Raw genomic sequence first — 15,122 nt, 5'->3', positions numbered from 1 at the left:
CCCAAACAGGCTCTGCTGCAGCCATGCTGGAAAGCTGAGACTGCATCAGCTCCCTGTCCTTCCTAGAGGCCACCAGTTCAGCAGTTAAACTTGCTAACACACTGTGAATGGGATCCACAGGAGGCTGTGGAGCCTGAGGAGAAACTACAGATGCAGAAGCCCTTGATAAATCATAACAGGGAGCACAGAGTGAAACACCCTTCATGTGCTGTGTATATTGCCCCTTGCAGCTCTTGCAAGCATACAGCTTAACAGCTGCCTTGGAAGAAGTACCCTTTCCAGCCATAATAGTACAGGTGTCCCAGTGAAACACAAAGATACACAGGCTCACCCTCACACACACACAGAAACAAACAACACCCCTTAGAGCACAATCTCCTGAATGAGAAAGCCTAGGGCCTGGATTGTCAATAGGGAGAGAGGAGCCACAACCCTCCCAATGCGTGTGTGTGTAAAATCCTCCGTCACTTACAGTACCCCTGTAGAAACGGAAGACAGCGCTCACTGAAGACTGCACAGGAAAGTAGAAAACCGCCTGCAGACCTCTGTAGCAGCAGTCACCTCTCCTCTGCGATGGCGTCTGTGCGGAAGAAGGACCTCCCACAAGCCTTTCTTCCCGCGCCCGCCGGAGACTGATGACGTCAACGTCGCGCTGACGCTGCGACGATACTGCCCGGCCAGCGCGCTCCATGGCCGCCCCCTGCATGGTGCCTCACACCTCCTGCTCTGGACAGCTGGGGAAAACGCCGTGGACCCGTAACGCTAGCCGCAAGCAGCTGCGGCGGGTCCCCGGAGCCGATGCTCCGGTGGCTGGGTACTGGAAGGGAGCTGCATGCAGTACCGACCAGACCCTCCAGAGCCTCCAGTAAAGCAGGCACCCTGTCCAGGGACTGCCTGTATATTCACTAAAAAACGCAACTATTTAAAATAAAATACCGTATATACTCGAGTATAAGTCGACCCGAATATAAGCCGAGACACCTAATTTTACAACAAAAAAACTGGGAAAACGTATTCACTCAAGTGGGACCCTCACTCGAGTATAAGCCGAGGGGGGCTTTTTCAGCATAAAAAATGTTCTGAAAAAGTAGGCTTATACTCGAGTATATATGGTAATCAAATAAAAACCTAGTCTCCCTGAGGAGACCTTGCCGAGGAGACCGACTCCTCCGGCACTTTTTTAAGACTGGGGTCTGGAGGGAGATAGAGGGGGGAGGAGCCAGCCACAGACGAAATTTTCACTTAAGTGCCGACTCCTCCTACGCACCCACTCTATCTCATACGTCAGTACTGCAGTGTCCCCTGCTGCGGTAGGAGAAAAAATGATTCACACAATTTAGTCAAGTATGGCTAAAAACGCATTGTTCCCCACTTAGTCACTTGATGACATGGATGCCTTTCACGTATCTTGTTTGTTATCTCAATTTAAACAATGGTCACAAAGCATTAAGCCGCTTCTTTCAACCACGAATGGATACAGTTCTACTGATGGGAACAGCCAAAGCTAACAGATTATGGCCAATTGCTTTCAGTACACTTTCACCACTGTATAAGGTTCCATAACGACTTGTATCCCTGATAAGTAGATCAGAAGGGAAGCACATTGCTGTAAAGAGTAATCAATAAAAGGCAGGAAAGGCAAAAACAGTTAAATAGAATGCTGATATTTTCCTGAAGGAAGTCATGCTGATCTTGGATTCACATGGAGAAAACATTCAGAAATTAAGGGGGAAAAAGGACCACATTACCAAAGAAATTGGAAAGAGAAGCATGGGAGCCCATAAACAAACTTAGGTGGTTGACAGGGGGGAGCTTGTCAGTGAAAATTGGAAGTCTTAAGAACAAACTTATAAGAGGGGCAAACACAAATAATCCCTTAAAAATGGAGAAGATAAATAACCAGAAACAAAATCAAAAGGTTCCAATGCCTGCAAGTTTACATATTACAATATATCGAAGAGAAAAGGTGAAGTGTTCCAATTGCTACTTGTAGAGAAGGAATTTGGCAGATGCAGACATTTTTTTTCCCCATCATTAGCTGAATGCTGATACTTTGAAAAACTTTGAAAGCCATGTAACAAGGACTGTAGATACTAGAATATCTAGGGTTACTGCCACCACCTACCACAATGCCCTCAGAAGTGCAGTCAACAAAGGAGTCTTTGTAATAGAGTCACATATAGGGCGAGATGTACTAAAGGGAAAATGCGGTAAAACCCCTGTTTTACCGCATTTTCCTATGAACTAAAACCCGTTCGCAGCGATATCGCAGGGCATCGCCACCTTTGGGTGGAGATACCCTATAGAAGCCTATGGGCTTCTTTTCGCCGCATTGCAGCAACCCCGCCGCCTCGCCAACTCCCCCTTTCCCCCCCTGCCTTGGGCTTACCTTCTTGCAGGTCCTCCTGGACCCCGGAAGGTAAGCCCTTCCTCCCCCTAGCAACGCAGCCGGACGTCCTTCCGGCTGCAGGGGGGGGGGGGGAGGAGGAAGCGCCGGGGACAGATTGCTTAGCTGTCCACGGCGTGAAAGCAGCAGAAGCCGGCTGGGAGGTGATGGAGACCCCCCGCAGACCACAGTACAGGTATGGGGGGGGACCTCCGTCACCGCATCGCGATGCCAGCCGCATATGTTAGTACATATGCGGCGGCATCGCGGCGGGGGGGGGGGGGGGGGGCGCGAAGGGCGGCGATGTATTTTAATACATCCCGCCCATAACCTTGCCAACAGGGCATTAAACAGATGACGGAACTCTAGTGTGTAATAAATTGAGCAGAGAGCTTTGGGAGACACACCTCTGCTTAATTCAGAAGACAGAATAGGCTTTAAAAAAAATGGTCAGGCTGGATGTAAATAGTGAATACGGCCATCATTTTCCCCTTTGCAAAGGCCATTTTCTACTTTATCTTTGTCATAGCAGCAGCACTATACTGCTTTGCCCTTCAAGGCGCACCCATTTTATAATAGAGAAGTTATTCTAAGCTCCAGAAAGTCAACAAAAATTAAAGTTCACCATAACACCTAAACTGTGGCTCGATTCCCAAACCACTGACATGGTCAAGTAAAATTGTCTTATGGTAGAAAAGGCATTGATAAGATTTCCAATGGAGGAATGGTTCTTCCACACACAAGAGCCATCAAGGCATTACATTTGTACTTTATTTGAAAATCGACCTATCAATAGTAAAAGTAAATGTAAAATGACATAGCATTGGAAAGGACTAGGTATGATGCGGATGGGGCAACAGTTGGGAGACTCACTTTATTCAAACAGGAATTCGGAGGTTAGTTACGGAGAGTGGAAAGCTGATTAGCACTCAATGGGCAAAATGAAAGAGTTTGTTAAGGCATCTAAACTAAGGGGCATCTATCAGAGCTATTCAATATTGCTCCGATCAGACAGCCATTATCTGCGGCAGACATATTTTACTTTCAGAGGATGCAAGCTGATATATCTGTAATAAGAGAAGGGTCGGTTGTTTGAGCACCCATACCACGCTTTTCCATTCTCCCCCAAGAGCTTAAGGCCCCCATACATTAGGCCGACTTGTACTAAGGACAAGTCGGACCCAATACTCCTGTGAAAATTGGCAGCACCTCGAGAGGCTCATGTACGACTTAGCATTTTTTTTACATGTGATAAATCAAATGCGATTCAACACATGTAACCGGGGAGCTGCAGCGGGCGGTGGGTGCTGATCGGCAGAGGGTGGTAAGGAGCAGTGGGACCAGCAGTGAGCCGGTGATCAGCGGGATGGGCACTTCCGGCATTAGAATTTTTTTTTTTTTTTTTTAAGTGTCAAATGACGGCCTCTGACTGGCTGAGAGAGAGCACTCTCAACCTATCAGAGGCTGGCTAGTCATTTAAGAAGTTTAGTTTATATTCTAATACCCCCCGCTGCCGGTCCCACTGATCACCACCTGCCCCACTGCTCCTCACCACTTGCTGCCACTCAGTACCCACCGCACACACCTCAGGATCAGACAGGAATCATCGCGGGTGCTAAAAAGCACCAGTGATGTGCCCAATCCGACAGATTGAACCTGCAGTAGGTTCAATCTGTAGGGTCCGACCCGATGTGCACGGGACCACGCATTGGGTCGGATGAGGTGTCAAACGCATCCAATTTGTGCCAAATCCAATAAGTGTAAGTGTAAGGGTGCCTATCTATCTGAATCTGACAATCTGACTAGTGGATGGGGACCTGTAGTTTGTTTACCTGCTTTTTGAAGAGTTAGAAACTGGCGGAAAGTCTCACTAGGCATGGGAGAGAGTTCCAGATAGGGAACTCAAATATAGCTAATGCCACTCAATTACCAAAAGCTGTTTTCTGAGGACAAGTATACATTAGAATGGAAATACAGGAGATACCACAGAGGGCAGTATTCAATGAGGAAATTCTCCGTGCATGGAGAGCGTTTTATTTCGCTCGCCATGCACTCTCCGTGTTTTTGCGGAGATTCTCCATGTTTGGAGATTCTCCGTCACGGCACTTTATCCACTATTCAATGTGGCTGATGCTCGCCGCCCCTCGCGGCGAGTCTTAACCCCTGCAGCGGACGAGCGTCCGCAGCAGGGAGCTTTCAGGGAGCCGGAAGCAGCCAGAGAGATTAAAGTCTCCCTGGCTGCTCCAGAGGAATGTGGAGGGGAGGTGGGCTCCCCTGGACCCAGGCAGCACAGGCTGCCCCCCCCTATAGCCAGCGGGGGACCCAGTATTCACTGCACCCGATTGCGCATATTAACGATCGGGTGCAGTGAATATATGAATATCTAATGAGCGGCTCGAGCGCTCCGGCCCCCTGCTGGCTGCACTGTGTAAAAAAAAAAAAAAAAAATTAAAAAAAATATATATTTTTTAAATTAAATATATATTCATGTGCTATAAAGCACATGAATAAAAATAACATGCCCCTTCACAGAAAAAAAAAACCTGATTTTTTGACACCAAAAAAAAAAAAAAAAAAACCTTTTAGTTTACATTCCAGATCTCCATCAAAAGATGGAGAACTTCTACACGGAGAGAGACGGAGAAAATCACTTAGAAAGACGGAGAATATTTCACATTGAATAGGGTTGCTCGCTTTTGGAGAGCAAAATGCTCCGTCCAAGGCGAACAAAGCACACATTCTCCATAAAACACGGAGAATTTTTCTCATTGAATACTGCCCTATATATAAAATTATATTAATAGGTTACTACTTTACTGGCTGCAGAATGCAAATAAAAGATTTAAAAGTAATATAGCTAGTAAGATTATAAAGCCTTACAAAAGTAGGAGACATTTTCTGTATACCCATGTATATTTAAGTGTTTGAGACTATCAAACCAAAACAAGTTTGGTAATTAGACTTATTCACTGCCGCAATAACCCGAGTTATTGCCATGTTGACTCAAGTCAGCACTCAGTGTAAACGGCACAACAACAAAAAAAGTGTCCGTGTTCCCGGGAATCCTACCCGAGTCCTGACCAGGGATAAACACAGGTAAAAGGTGCTGTGTAAACAGGTAACGCGGGTTGATGCGACCCTGAACCCGTTCACTGCATTGGAAAAGCCGGTGCTGGGAGATGCTCTCATCTCCCAGCCCCACCTCCGGTGACATCACCCGCCCGGATTTATGGTAAATGTGGAGGGCAGAGTAAAAGGGGTTACAGGCTGGGTCGCACCAAGATCTAAAATCCTGTGTCCGAACCTGGCTTGTAGGTGTAAAAGGGGTATTACTGATAACCTAAACTGTAATGCATTATGAATGAGCAAGGCAAAATGGGGTACATCAAACGATCACACTGAACACCAATTATTTAAAGGGCATATATGCTAGCTCCCTCCTTAGATTTGTTGATTTCTAAAATCCAAAACAATATACTCAAGGACTGGAGGCAATACCCAGAAAACAAAATAGCCTGAGCTAATAGGTTTTATCCAGGAATGCAGTAGTATTATTTACACAATGAAAAAATCCATTCCTAAAATGCAGTTGTTTGTGGTTTAGATGTTACATAGAAACGGACTCACCACTTGAAGCTGGTGGAAGTTCGCCAATTACGGTCTTCAGCCCAATACTAGATATATCACGTAGCTGCTCCTTGTCGGACAACATATTGGTACATAGCGTGTCCACGATAGTTTCTACTTGATATTCCTTTACTTTACTTACAAGAGGACCAAGGCTAAAAAAGAACAAAATATATTTAATTCACTCTTGTCATGACCTCTTCATCTGGGCTTACTTTCCCTCCTCTCACCAACACCAAGAATGCCTTTAAGAGCAGTGATGCCCAGTAGTAGCATCACTTCTCTACACTTATCCTGCTGAAACGTTCTGCTGCTCCTGCTACTGTTGAGAACCCTGGTCGCTCATCAGACATTTCACTACATTTGGCACCCCCCCCAATTCTCCACTCTCACCATGCCTACAAATGGCACATACCCCCAAATCCTGCATGATCACCATGCATTCTTTGGGCACAACTCCCCCCTCCACTCTCACATGGTCTTTTTGTGGCACAAGCACCCCTCTCCACTTTCTAAATTCACACCGGTGGCAAAAGTCCACCCCTCCTCACTCACTATGCCTAACCCCAAGACATGCTCCCTTCCACTGGCACATCCAACACTTTCAGCATTTGTTGGTGTTCTACACGACTTATCAATCGTCTGCTTTGCTGCATCTGACCAGCTAGCTGTCTTTATTTCAACATAGACATACCAATGCTACCTAATACCCCTTTCCCACTGCAGCTCTTAAACGGTAAATTGCCCCCCCTCCCCTCAAGCATCAGCCGGGCACATGCCAACTAGCAACCCCGGCCCTGGCACGCCTGCTGGACTACTATGCCTACCTAACCCTGTACCCAGTGAAGATGAGGACAGCGCGGACCACGCTGCCCGGATCCAAGCACGCTGCCAGGTACCGGGGAGGGGGGGGGAGCAGGTGTACCAGCTGCCATGGGAGTGGGGGGGGTCACACACAGCTGCATATTTGTTCAAGACACAAATTCTTCAATTTCCCAAGCCTGTTGATTTATCACCATTGAATCAACCCTACACTTATTCCCTGATCAATTGTCTATCCCAATCTTGCAAACTGCGAAAAAAATAATCCATGATTTTATGGACTAAAAAACAATCAAACCTAATCAGATTCTGGTTATTATTCAATTAGGTACTAGTTGAGCTGTGAAAATAAATGAAGCAACAGTATGTAACAGTCAATATACAGTCACTGTTACCTTTAGCAGTTAGTTATCGCAGACCTATAACACAAATGATCACTCACCGCTACATAAACCACTAAATCAGGGACTAAGTTTAATGGGCCCTACACACATGCCGACGTGTGTAGGGCGACCTAGCTGTGCTATGTCGGGCCGTTCTGCTCAGCACACAGAGCTGACAGCCCACACACAGAGCAAGCTGTCAGCTCTGTGTGCTAAGCGAGCAGACAGCGCCAGTGTTCTCCAGTGGAAGAACCCTGCCGATATTGATGGACACTGTTCATCAATCTCGGCCAGCGACAAAGATGCGAGGGAACACGCATTGCTGTCGATATAGCCCCCCCCCCCCCCCCCACACACACACACACACACCAATGTGAGGGCATTTTCTAAGCGACTTTGCCAAACTAAGCAAAATCGCTTAGAAAATGCCTTAATATCGGCCTGTGTGTAGGCCGTATAAGATTGTAAAATTGTTAATTTCTTAAAAATAATGTATACTTACCATTTCACAGCTAGATTTTGAACTTCACCATTCTTATCCTCTAATAGCTTTAAAATCATCTTTACTACTTTCCGTTCACTATCATCATCCAGCTTAATCGAGTCCTTCTGAAGCTCGGTCATTAAGTCATTAGTTGCCATGAATCTATAATAGAGTTTCAAATGAGGTATATCAACAAATTTCACTGTATAAAATGTGCATTGTTTAATATGGATTCGGTATGAAATACCGACAGTCAAAATCCCGACAACCATTGACCGAAGGTCAAAATACCGACATTTAAAATGTACACAGGTCAATATGTATACACATGTTATTCATATTTTGTTGGTCTGTATGTTGACATAGGTCGACATGAAACCCGTATGAGTGTACAACTACGCTCGGCACACTATTTTATTCTCCCCCCACACCCTTGTGGATGGTAGGGCATGGAATTCCGCCTGTCGGCACATGCCGGTATGACATGGACAGTCAAATGTAGTACCGCGTCCCCTCACATGGCTCGCTACACTCGCCATGCTTCGGGGACAGTGTCTCGCTGCGCTCGGCACACTATTATATTCCCCCTCCATGTCCACTGGGATGGTAAAGTATGAACAAGTTAAATGTCGGTATTTTGATCTTGTCTGTATTTTGGCCGTCGATGAATGGTTTTCGGTATTTTGGCCGTTGGGGTTTTGATTGTAAGTCAATTGACTGCATCCCGTTTAATTAATGTAAACATTTCAAATGTAATTAATTTTTATTGTTAATGATACAACTTTGGAGACATTAAAATTACAGATATACCACCTTGATGGGGTCGATTCAATACTGTGCACAGTAAATATCGCCAGGAGGGAGCTCCTAAAGCTTTCTAATCAGTGCGCTGCTTATTTGTTACGTTTCTTATATAGCGCAGCATATTCCGTTGCGCTTTACATAGTTGGAGAATGCCAGTATTCGCGGCAATGCTGTTTGAGCTGCCAGAGTTTTGTCAGATTCCTGCTCAGACCCCAGGACGGGTACGAGCAGAAATCCACTAGTCACAATTAGGAACACGCTGATTAGAATAGCTGCGGCGCTCCCTTCCAGCGCTATTCACTGCGCACCATATTGAATTGACTCCAATGAATTATTAGCCAGTTGATACAAAGAATGCATAACCCCCTTAACTTACACACCTGTTTACATCAACAATCCAAATCTAATACTAAAAGACTAATTCCTTTTTAAATGCTTTAGAATTCTGAAAAATGTCAAGTGCGAAATTAGGAAGGAATACAATATAGTACAGACATAGATAACACTAGTGGGCAGATGTATAAAGCCTTAACAAGAGATAAATGCAAGGGTGATAAGGTGAGCCAATCAGCTCCTTTCTGACTTTTTTCATACACAGTCTGTAACATGGCAGTTAGCAGGTGATTGGCTGGACGTTTATCTCTCCTCATCATCCTTGGATTTATCTCTTGTTAAAGCTTAATACATCTGCCCACTAGTGTTATCTAATGGCCCCCATACATTAGGCCGACTTGTCCAAGGGACACGTCGGACCCAATTCTCCTGTGAGCCGCCCGGCAGCTCCCCGGGAGGGTCACATACAATTTGGCACATGATGTGCCATTTTTTGCACGTGATTTATCACATGTAAATAAAAAAAAAACGGGGAGCTGCAGGGCGGTGAGGATCAGGCAGGGGGGCATGCAGCGGTAGTGGGGGCCGGTGACAGTGGGGCGGGTGGCGGTGATAAGTCTGTGCGCCGCAGCGGGTGGGCAGCAGCAGGCGGGTGCCGTGACAGTGGGGTGGGCGGCGGTGACATGTGTGCGCCCCTCAGCGGGCGGGCGAGCAGCGGCTATTACAACTTTGAAATAACATATCAAATGACTGTCCGGTTATTGATTGGTTGAGATAGAGCACTCTCAGCCAATCAGCGGCCTCCTTCCCAGCGGAAGCCGGACAGTCATTTGACAATGTTATTTCAAAGTTGTAATAGCCACTGCAGCGCACAGACATATCACCGCCGCCCGCCCCACTGTCACCGGCACCCACCTGCTGCGGCGCACAGACATATCACCGCTGCCTGCCCCACTGTCACGGAACCGCGCATCGGATCAGATCAAATGTCACACGCATACACAATTTTGGGCCGATTTCTTGGCCCAAGTGCCGAAATCGCATGGAATCGGCCCATAATCGCATAGCGTATGGGGGCCTTAAAACACATTCTCAAATCTGTTGAAGTCAGAGGCCCTTTGGGGGATTTGAGGAATTAATTTTAAAGTGATATTCCAAAGGGCATTGGGGTGATAACCAGCTGCAAACTTATCAGTCATGTAGTAGTGGTACCATGGCAAGTTTTTCATTGCACTGACTGTACTACCAGCAACACCCTACCGCCAGCATTTCAAGTTTCTACTTGCATCACTTAAAAAGATCACAACAAAACATTACACTGGTTATCCTTTGGTGACTAAGGGGTAGATTTATCATCCGGCACTGTGGGGCATATGTGCTATCCCCTTGCGCTAAAGCAGGGGATAGCGCTTCCCCTCATCTATCAAACCCGCTGTGCAGGTACTTTAACGGTGGCGGTGACGACTTACCGCATGTACTAGTTTTAGTACAGCGCTCCAGAGTCCTACCCAAATTATGAAACTTATTGATCTCCCTCCGATGGGGTCTGCGCTGCTGTTCCTATAGCCAGAATGATTTGGCACTGTACACTTCGTTGTCTCTCTCTCTTTTTTTTTTGTTCTTTTCATTAAACTTTATTGGTTTCATCAGTTAGTAGCCGGCGCCTGAGGTCACGAGCAGTGCCGCCTTCTACCCACGGCGCCTGCTTGTCCAACTCCCCGCCGTCCGGCTGTGTAATCTGCGCATGCGCCAGGTACACATTGCAAGACAAAGGTATCCAGCGCATGCGCAGATGATGCTGCCGGATGGGTACGCACCATTCGTTATGGGAGGAAACATATCCCCGTCAGCAGGGGATAACGCAGTCCCATAATGTGCGCACAAACAATAATACAGTCGGCCAAAAGGCAGGTTCATTTCACCACGATAAAGTGGTTAAGCGAACCTGCATGCATAAAGAACCTTAAACCACCAATGATAAATCTACCCCTTAGTCAATACTATTGTCAACACTGTCAATTATGAATGGCCCCCTAGAAAAATACAAGTTTAATAATAGATCCAGTGTCGGGGGGAAAAAAAACGTTTTGTTAAAACTTTTTTTTCTAACCAATTTTTGCATTAACATTTTAATGGGAAAAAAGATTGTTCTAATATAGTGTGAAACTTTGCTATATTTTTTTTAATGCTTTCTCCAAAGTTATTATTCTTTAATATGATTTATTTCAGATATTTCAATAAAATCAATTTTAGACTAAATATAATTAAAACATGCCAAAATGCTTTTCAGAGAAACGCACAAAAACAAAAAAAGGAATTCAGCATTAGCACTGGATATGTCACTGGCAGGGTTGGGATCGTTTGGTCTACAGCAACTAAGTAGACAAGCATTAGGTTGACACCACTAGGTTGACATGGGTCTAAGTCGCACAACTAGGTCGACACAAGCATTAGGCAGTCAAAAGGTCGACATGGGGTTTTTCTGTTTTATTTACCCAAATGTCAACACTGTCAACATGGACACAGTTTAAGGTGCATCGCTAGCTATGCTTCAGGCACACTATTTTATTCTCCCACCACGCCCTAGTGGATGGGAGGGCATGAAATACCGCCTGTCGGCTCAAAAAATAGTGAAAACCCCATCAAACTTTTGACTGTTGACCTACACCCATGTCGACCTAATGACCGTATCCCCACTGGCATTAAACATTTTCGATACAAACACTAGTTTAGATGCGTTTTCAGTTCCCATTCTGTTGTCAAGTTAGTTGTGAGGACAGATGCACCAGCACTTTATTGGAGATAACATCGGTGGTGGACTGGGCCAAGATCCTAGGACCCCATAAAGCTTACTGCGGTGGTGCTGGGCACTGAGGCTCGGACCATCTTCTTGCTGTTGTCAGTGATAGCCCATTGCAGCCCCAAAATAGAGTGAGGTACCTACTGTACTCTATTATTTTTTTTAGGAAAGGGAAATTCTCCAGCATCTCCAATATGCATCTAATGTTATATATGTTTTTCTAGGAAATTTTTACAGAATTTTGTATCTGACCCCCTATAATACATGGGCGTGTCTTAAACATCTCTTTATGGTATCTGCGCCAATACCAGTGCATTCATTTATTGTTTTTTATATATTTTTTTACTTGCCTTAACTAAGGGGATTGGGTACGATATATTGATGCTTCGCATAAAGACTGCCAGAATCCCGGTAATGGAAAACTAACATTCATGGATTTTAATAAGCATTGTAACCCAAACCCACCTCTCCCGCATCCTAACCACCTAAACATACTAACGCGAGTATGAGCAATGGCATGCAGAGTCCCTGGATACTGACTACATCTCATCCAAGCAGTGATATTTCTTACCTGAAACATCCTGAAATGTCACTTGCTTTACTTCTAAACTACATGCACCAAAACAATATTGATGAAAAATTTTCTTTGAACTTCCCGAAGTCCCAGACAAAAGATATTGCATGTAGACACTGAGCAATTTGACAAATAACCAAACGATTTACATTTACATGCATGGCCCAATATGATCAAATTGTTAAAAAAAATTTTTTTTACCTGTAGCATAAGAACTTAACGATATGCACCTTATTGCCAACGACATTGATGAAATCAATGACCTCACTAGCAACCCATGGGAGCGTGCATCATATAGTGAGTACACATAAAAAATTGGTACTTGTTTCCTAGCACAGCGCCCAGATTTTCTACGTAATGTAGTGAAATCGCATCGCATGCGCTTTTTGCATGACATGCGATGTTCCATATTTTCACATGTATGATATGGCTGGTGTGAATGTGTTCCTAAAACACCCCCACTATCCACGCCACCCCAAAGCGTGGAGAGCCCCGCGAGGGGCGGCGGAATGCATCCTCCGACCTTTTCATATCCCCATTATCCACGTCGACGTGGAGTTGATGTTACATAGTGTAGCGAGCCCGAAGCGTGGCGAGCAGACGCGCATTACTTTACATGTATTCCGCGTCCCCTCGCCACGCTTCAGGCTCAGTGGCTCGCCACACTATATAAAATCAACTCCACGCCGACGTAGATAGTGGGGGTATGAAAAGGTCGGAGGACGTGTTCCGCTGCGCTCGCCACGCTTCAGGGTGGAGTGGATACTGGGGGTGACGCAATGGCATAGTAAACACCGATCACATCACATGGCATGGGTGCTTATACAATGAAATATCGCATTTGGTGACATGGGATCCTATGCGATATTTCATTGTATAAGCACTCCTGTGCACTTAATATGGACATCGCATTGCACAGCACTATACACGGTACCTGATGCGATGCGATCTTCCTATACAGAATAGCCCACTAAGCTATTTGCTTAGTGTGCGCCGTGCTAGGAAACAAGTACCAAAAAATGTGTTGTTAGGATACAGGCAATATAGTTTTAAATTTGTACAGGGAGTACCTAGCGTTAGTTGAATCATTTATCGAAAATCTAACTTTTTTTCACAGCACCTCCAACACCCGCACATATAAGTACTGATCTACAACACTGCAGCATGAATCAGCTGCAGTATGGCACATGAGTGTGACAGAGAGTTTATATATATTTGTGTTTATACTGTAATTGTTTTTAAGACACCCTCACATATGACCAACCTCCGTTGTAAGTGACACATGTGAGTGATCTGTGCATAGCTGGCCGGGACTGCAAGGAACTAACCCACATGTAAGCTCACACACGAGCCAGGCATAGGCAGCGGCACAGCGCTCACCCCTGCAGCCGCGGCCTAGTACTGCCAGAGCCATGCTAGTGTGACAGCTAGGCCGCACCCCGTCCCCTGCTACAACGGGATGTCACCGCCACAGAAAGCGCTCCTTCCTGCAGCCCGATACTACCCCTGGCAGTCCCTCACCTGAAGTCCTTGTCGCTGGATGTCATCTTCTCCAGCAGGTTGGAGATGTGGTACGAGGCGCTCGCCATGCTGCTGCCGCCGGTGATGGAGCCCGTGAGCTGTTCCTGGCCTGCTGCTATTCCCGCCTGATCGGCGGCACCCTCACGCCCGGCTCGTCGCTGTAGCGCTGGCGGCTGCTGTTTGGGAGAGGGCCGGGGTCGCACAGCAGAGCTTGTGTGCGGGAAGGCCGCCTTCCTCTGTGCGTGACCGTTCCAGCCAGTCCCCACCCACACACCCGCCGATATAGCTAGCGATCCACTCCCACGGAGCCTACACCTGGCAAGCTGTCGGCGGCTAGGCCTCCGGGGAGGGAGGAGAGACGCGGCGGTGACCCGGGTGTCTCACATACAGCCCCGGAGCTGCGGCTGCTGCTGAGGCGGGGCTCTCCGAGCGGGGGGCGGGGCAGAGCGGCAGAACGCTGCACGCCGGACGAGTCACAGTTTACGGCGCATCCGGTGGCGCTGCCAGCGCTGTGTGATCACTGCTCTCTGATTGGCTCTACGGCAGATCAGTCACTGGAGTGGTAGCCAGTAATACTACATGCAGGCGGGAATCGGGTGGCAAGGGATCTGCTGCGGCGGCACAGTCATGCAGGCCAGTAGGGGGCCGGCCGCGTCTGGCTGAGGGGACGGAGATAAATTATGCTGTTGTCTGTATTTTATCCATTGCCATATTTCTGTGCTAGTTGGAAGGGGCGCATGTCCCTGTGTTTTCTCAGTAGTGTGGCGCGCTGGCCGAGTAGCCTTCAGCATCTTGAGGAGAGCAATGCAATGCTTGCTGTGTGACAGCCGCCACTGTACGGGTATTGCTGCAGTCGGGTCTCCCGAGCTAGTGAGCATATGCCGAACCGCCTGCTGCACCGGCAGCATCTTTGCAGCCTCCCGGGGTCAGGATGGCTCACAAGGAAACAGATGAAATCCCTGTTGGGCTCCATAGTCCGAGGACACCCCACCTCCCTGGAAGATGGATGAACATGGGTCTTTCTTTGTTTTGTTTGTCCTGACCGTTGATATCGAGTTTTGAAAATTAATGGGTATGATAAATGTTGCTCCTGTCACTTTTGAAACAAATGGCAGTTTGGAGCAGAAAGGCTTTAGCACTGTTAAAAGTATGCAAAGTAGCTAAACTTGTTGCTAAATGGACCTTTCCACTGCGGATCTGACTGATATTCCTGGGTTGGAGTCATTTACACTGCACACTCTTGTAGTAGCAAAGATACTAGTTTGGTTGTGGATAGAAAGGTCTACAACAGTGGTCAGGGAACAGGGGTAAATTACCCCAAATGGGGTAAGAATGAAATTCTTAGGGGTAATGGACAGCCATGCATGCCAAGACACAGCCGGGCATGC

General features: G+C 46.7%; 1 protein-coding gene across 1 annotated transcript in view; it reads right to left on the bottom strand.

Annotated features, from left to right (window-relative positions):
• CAND1 (cullin associated and neddylation dissociated 1) overlaps positions 1 to 14,207 on the bottom strand; it is a 32,001-nt gene extending 17,794 nt beyond the window's left edge. Inside the window, exons 1-3 of the mRNA XM_083182494.1 lie at positions 13,735 to 14,207; positions 7,721 to 7,864; positions 6,014 to 6,168 (exon numbers count right to left, since the gene is read on the bottom strand). Of these exons, the coding sequence (XP_083038620.1) occupies positions 6,014 to 6,168; positions 7,721 to 7,864; positions 13,735 to 13,802 (367 nt within the window). The 5' untranslated portion in view covers positions 13,803 to 14,207. The remainder of the gene's footprint in view (positions 1 to 6,013; positions 6,169 to 7,720; positions 7,865 to 13,734) is intronic.
• Between the last annotated feature and the right edge of the window lie 915 nt (positions 14,208 to 15,122).

Source organism: Crinia signifera, chromosome 4 (assembly GCF_055691185.1).
Source record: "Crinia signifera chromosome 4, ASM5569118v1, whole genome shotgun sequence".
In the NCBI taxonomy this organism is placed as follows: Eukaryota; Metazoa; Chordata; class Amphibia; order Anura; family Myobatrachidae; genus Crinia; species Crinia signifera.
This window is presented reverse-complemented; position numbering and strand designations above follow the sequence as displayed.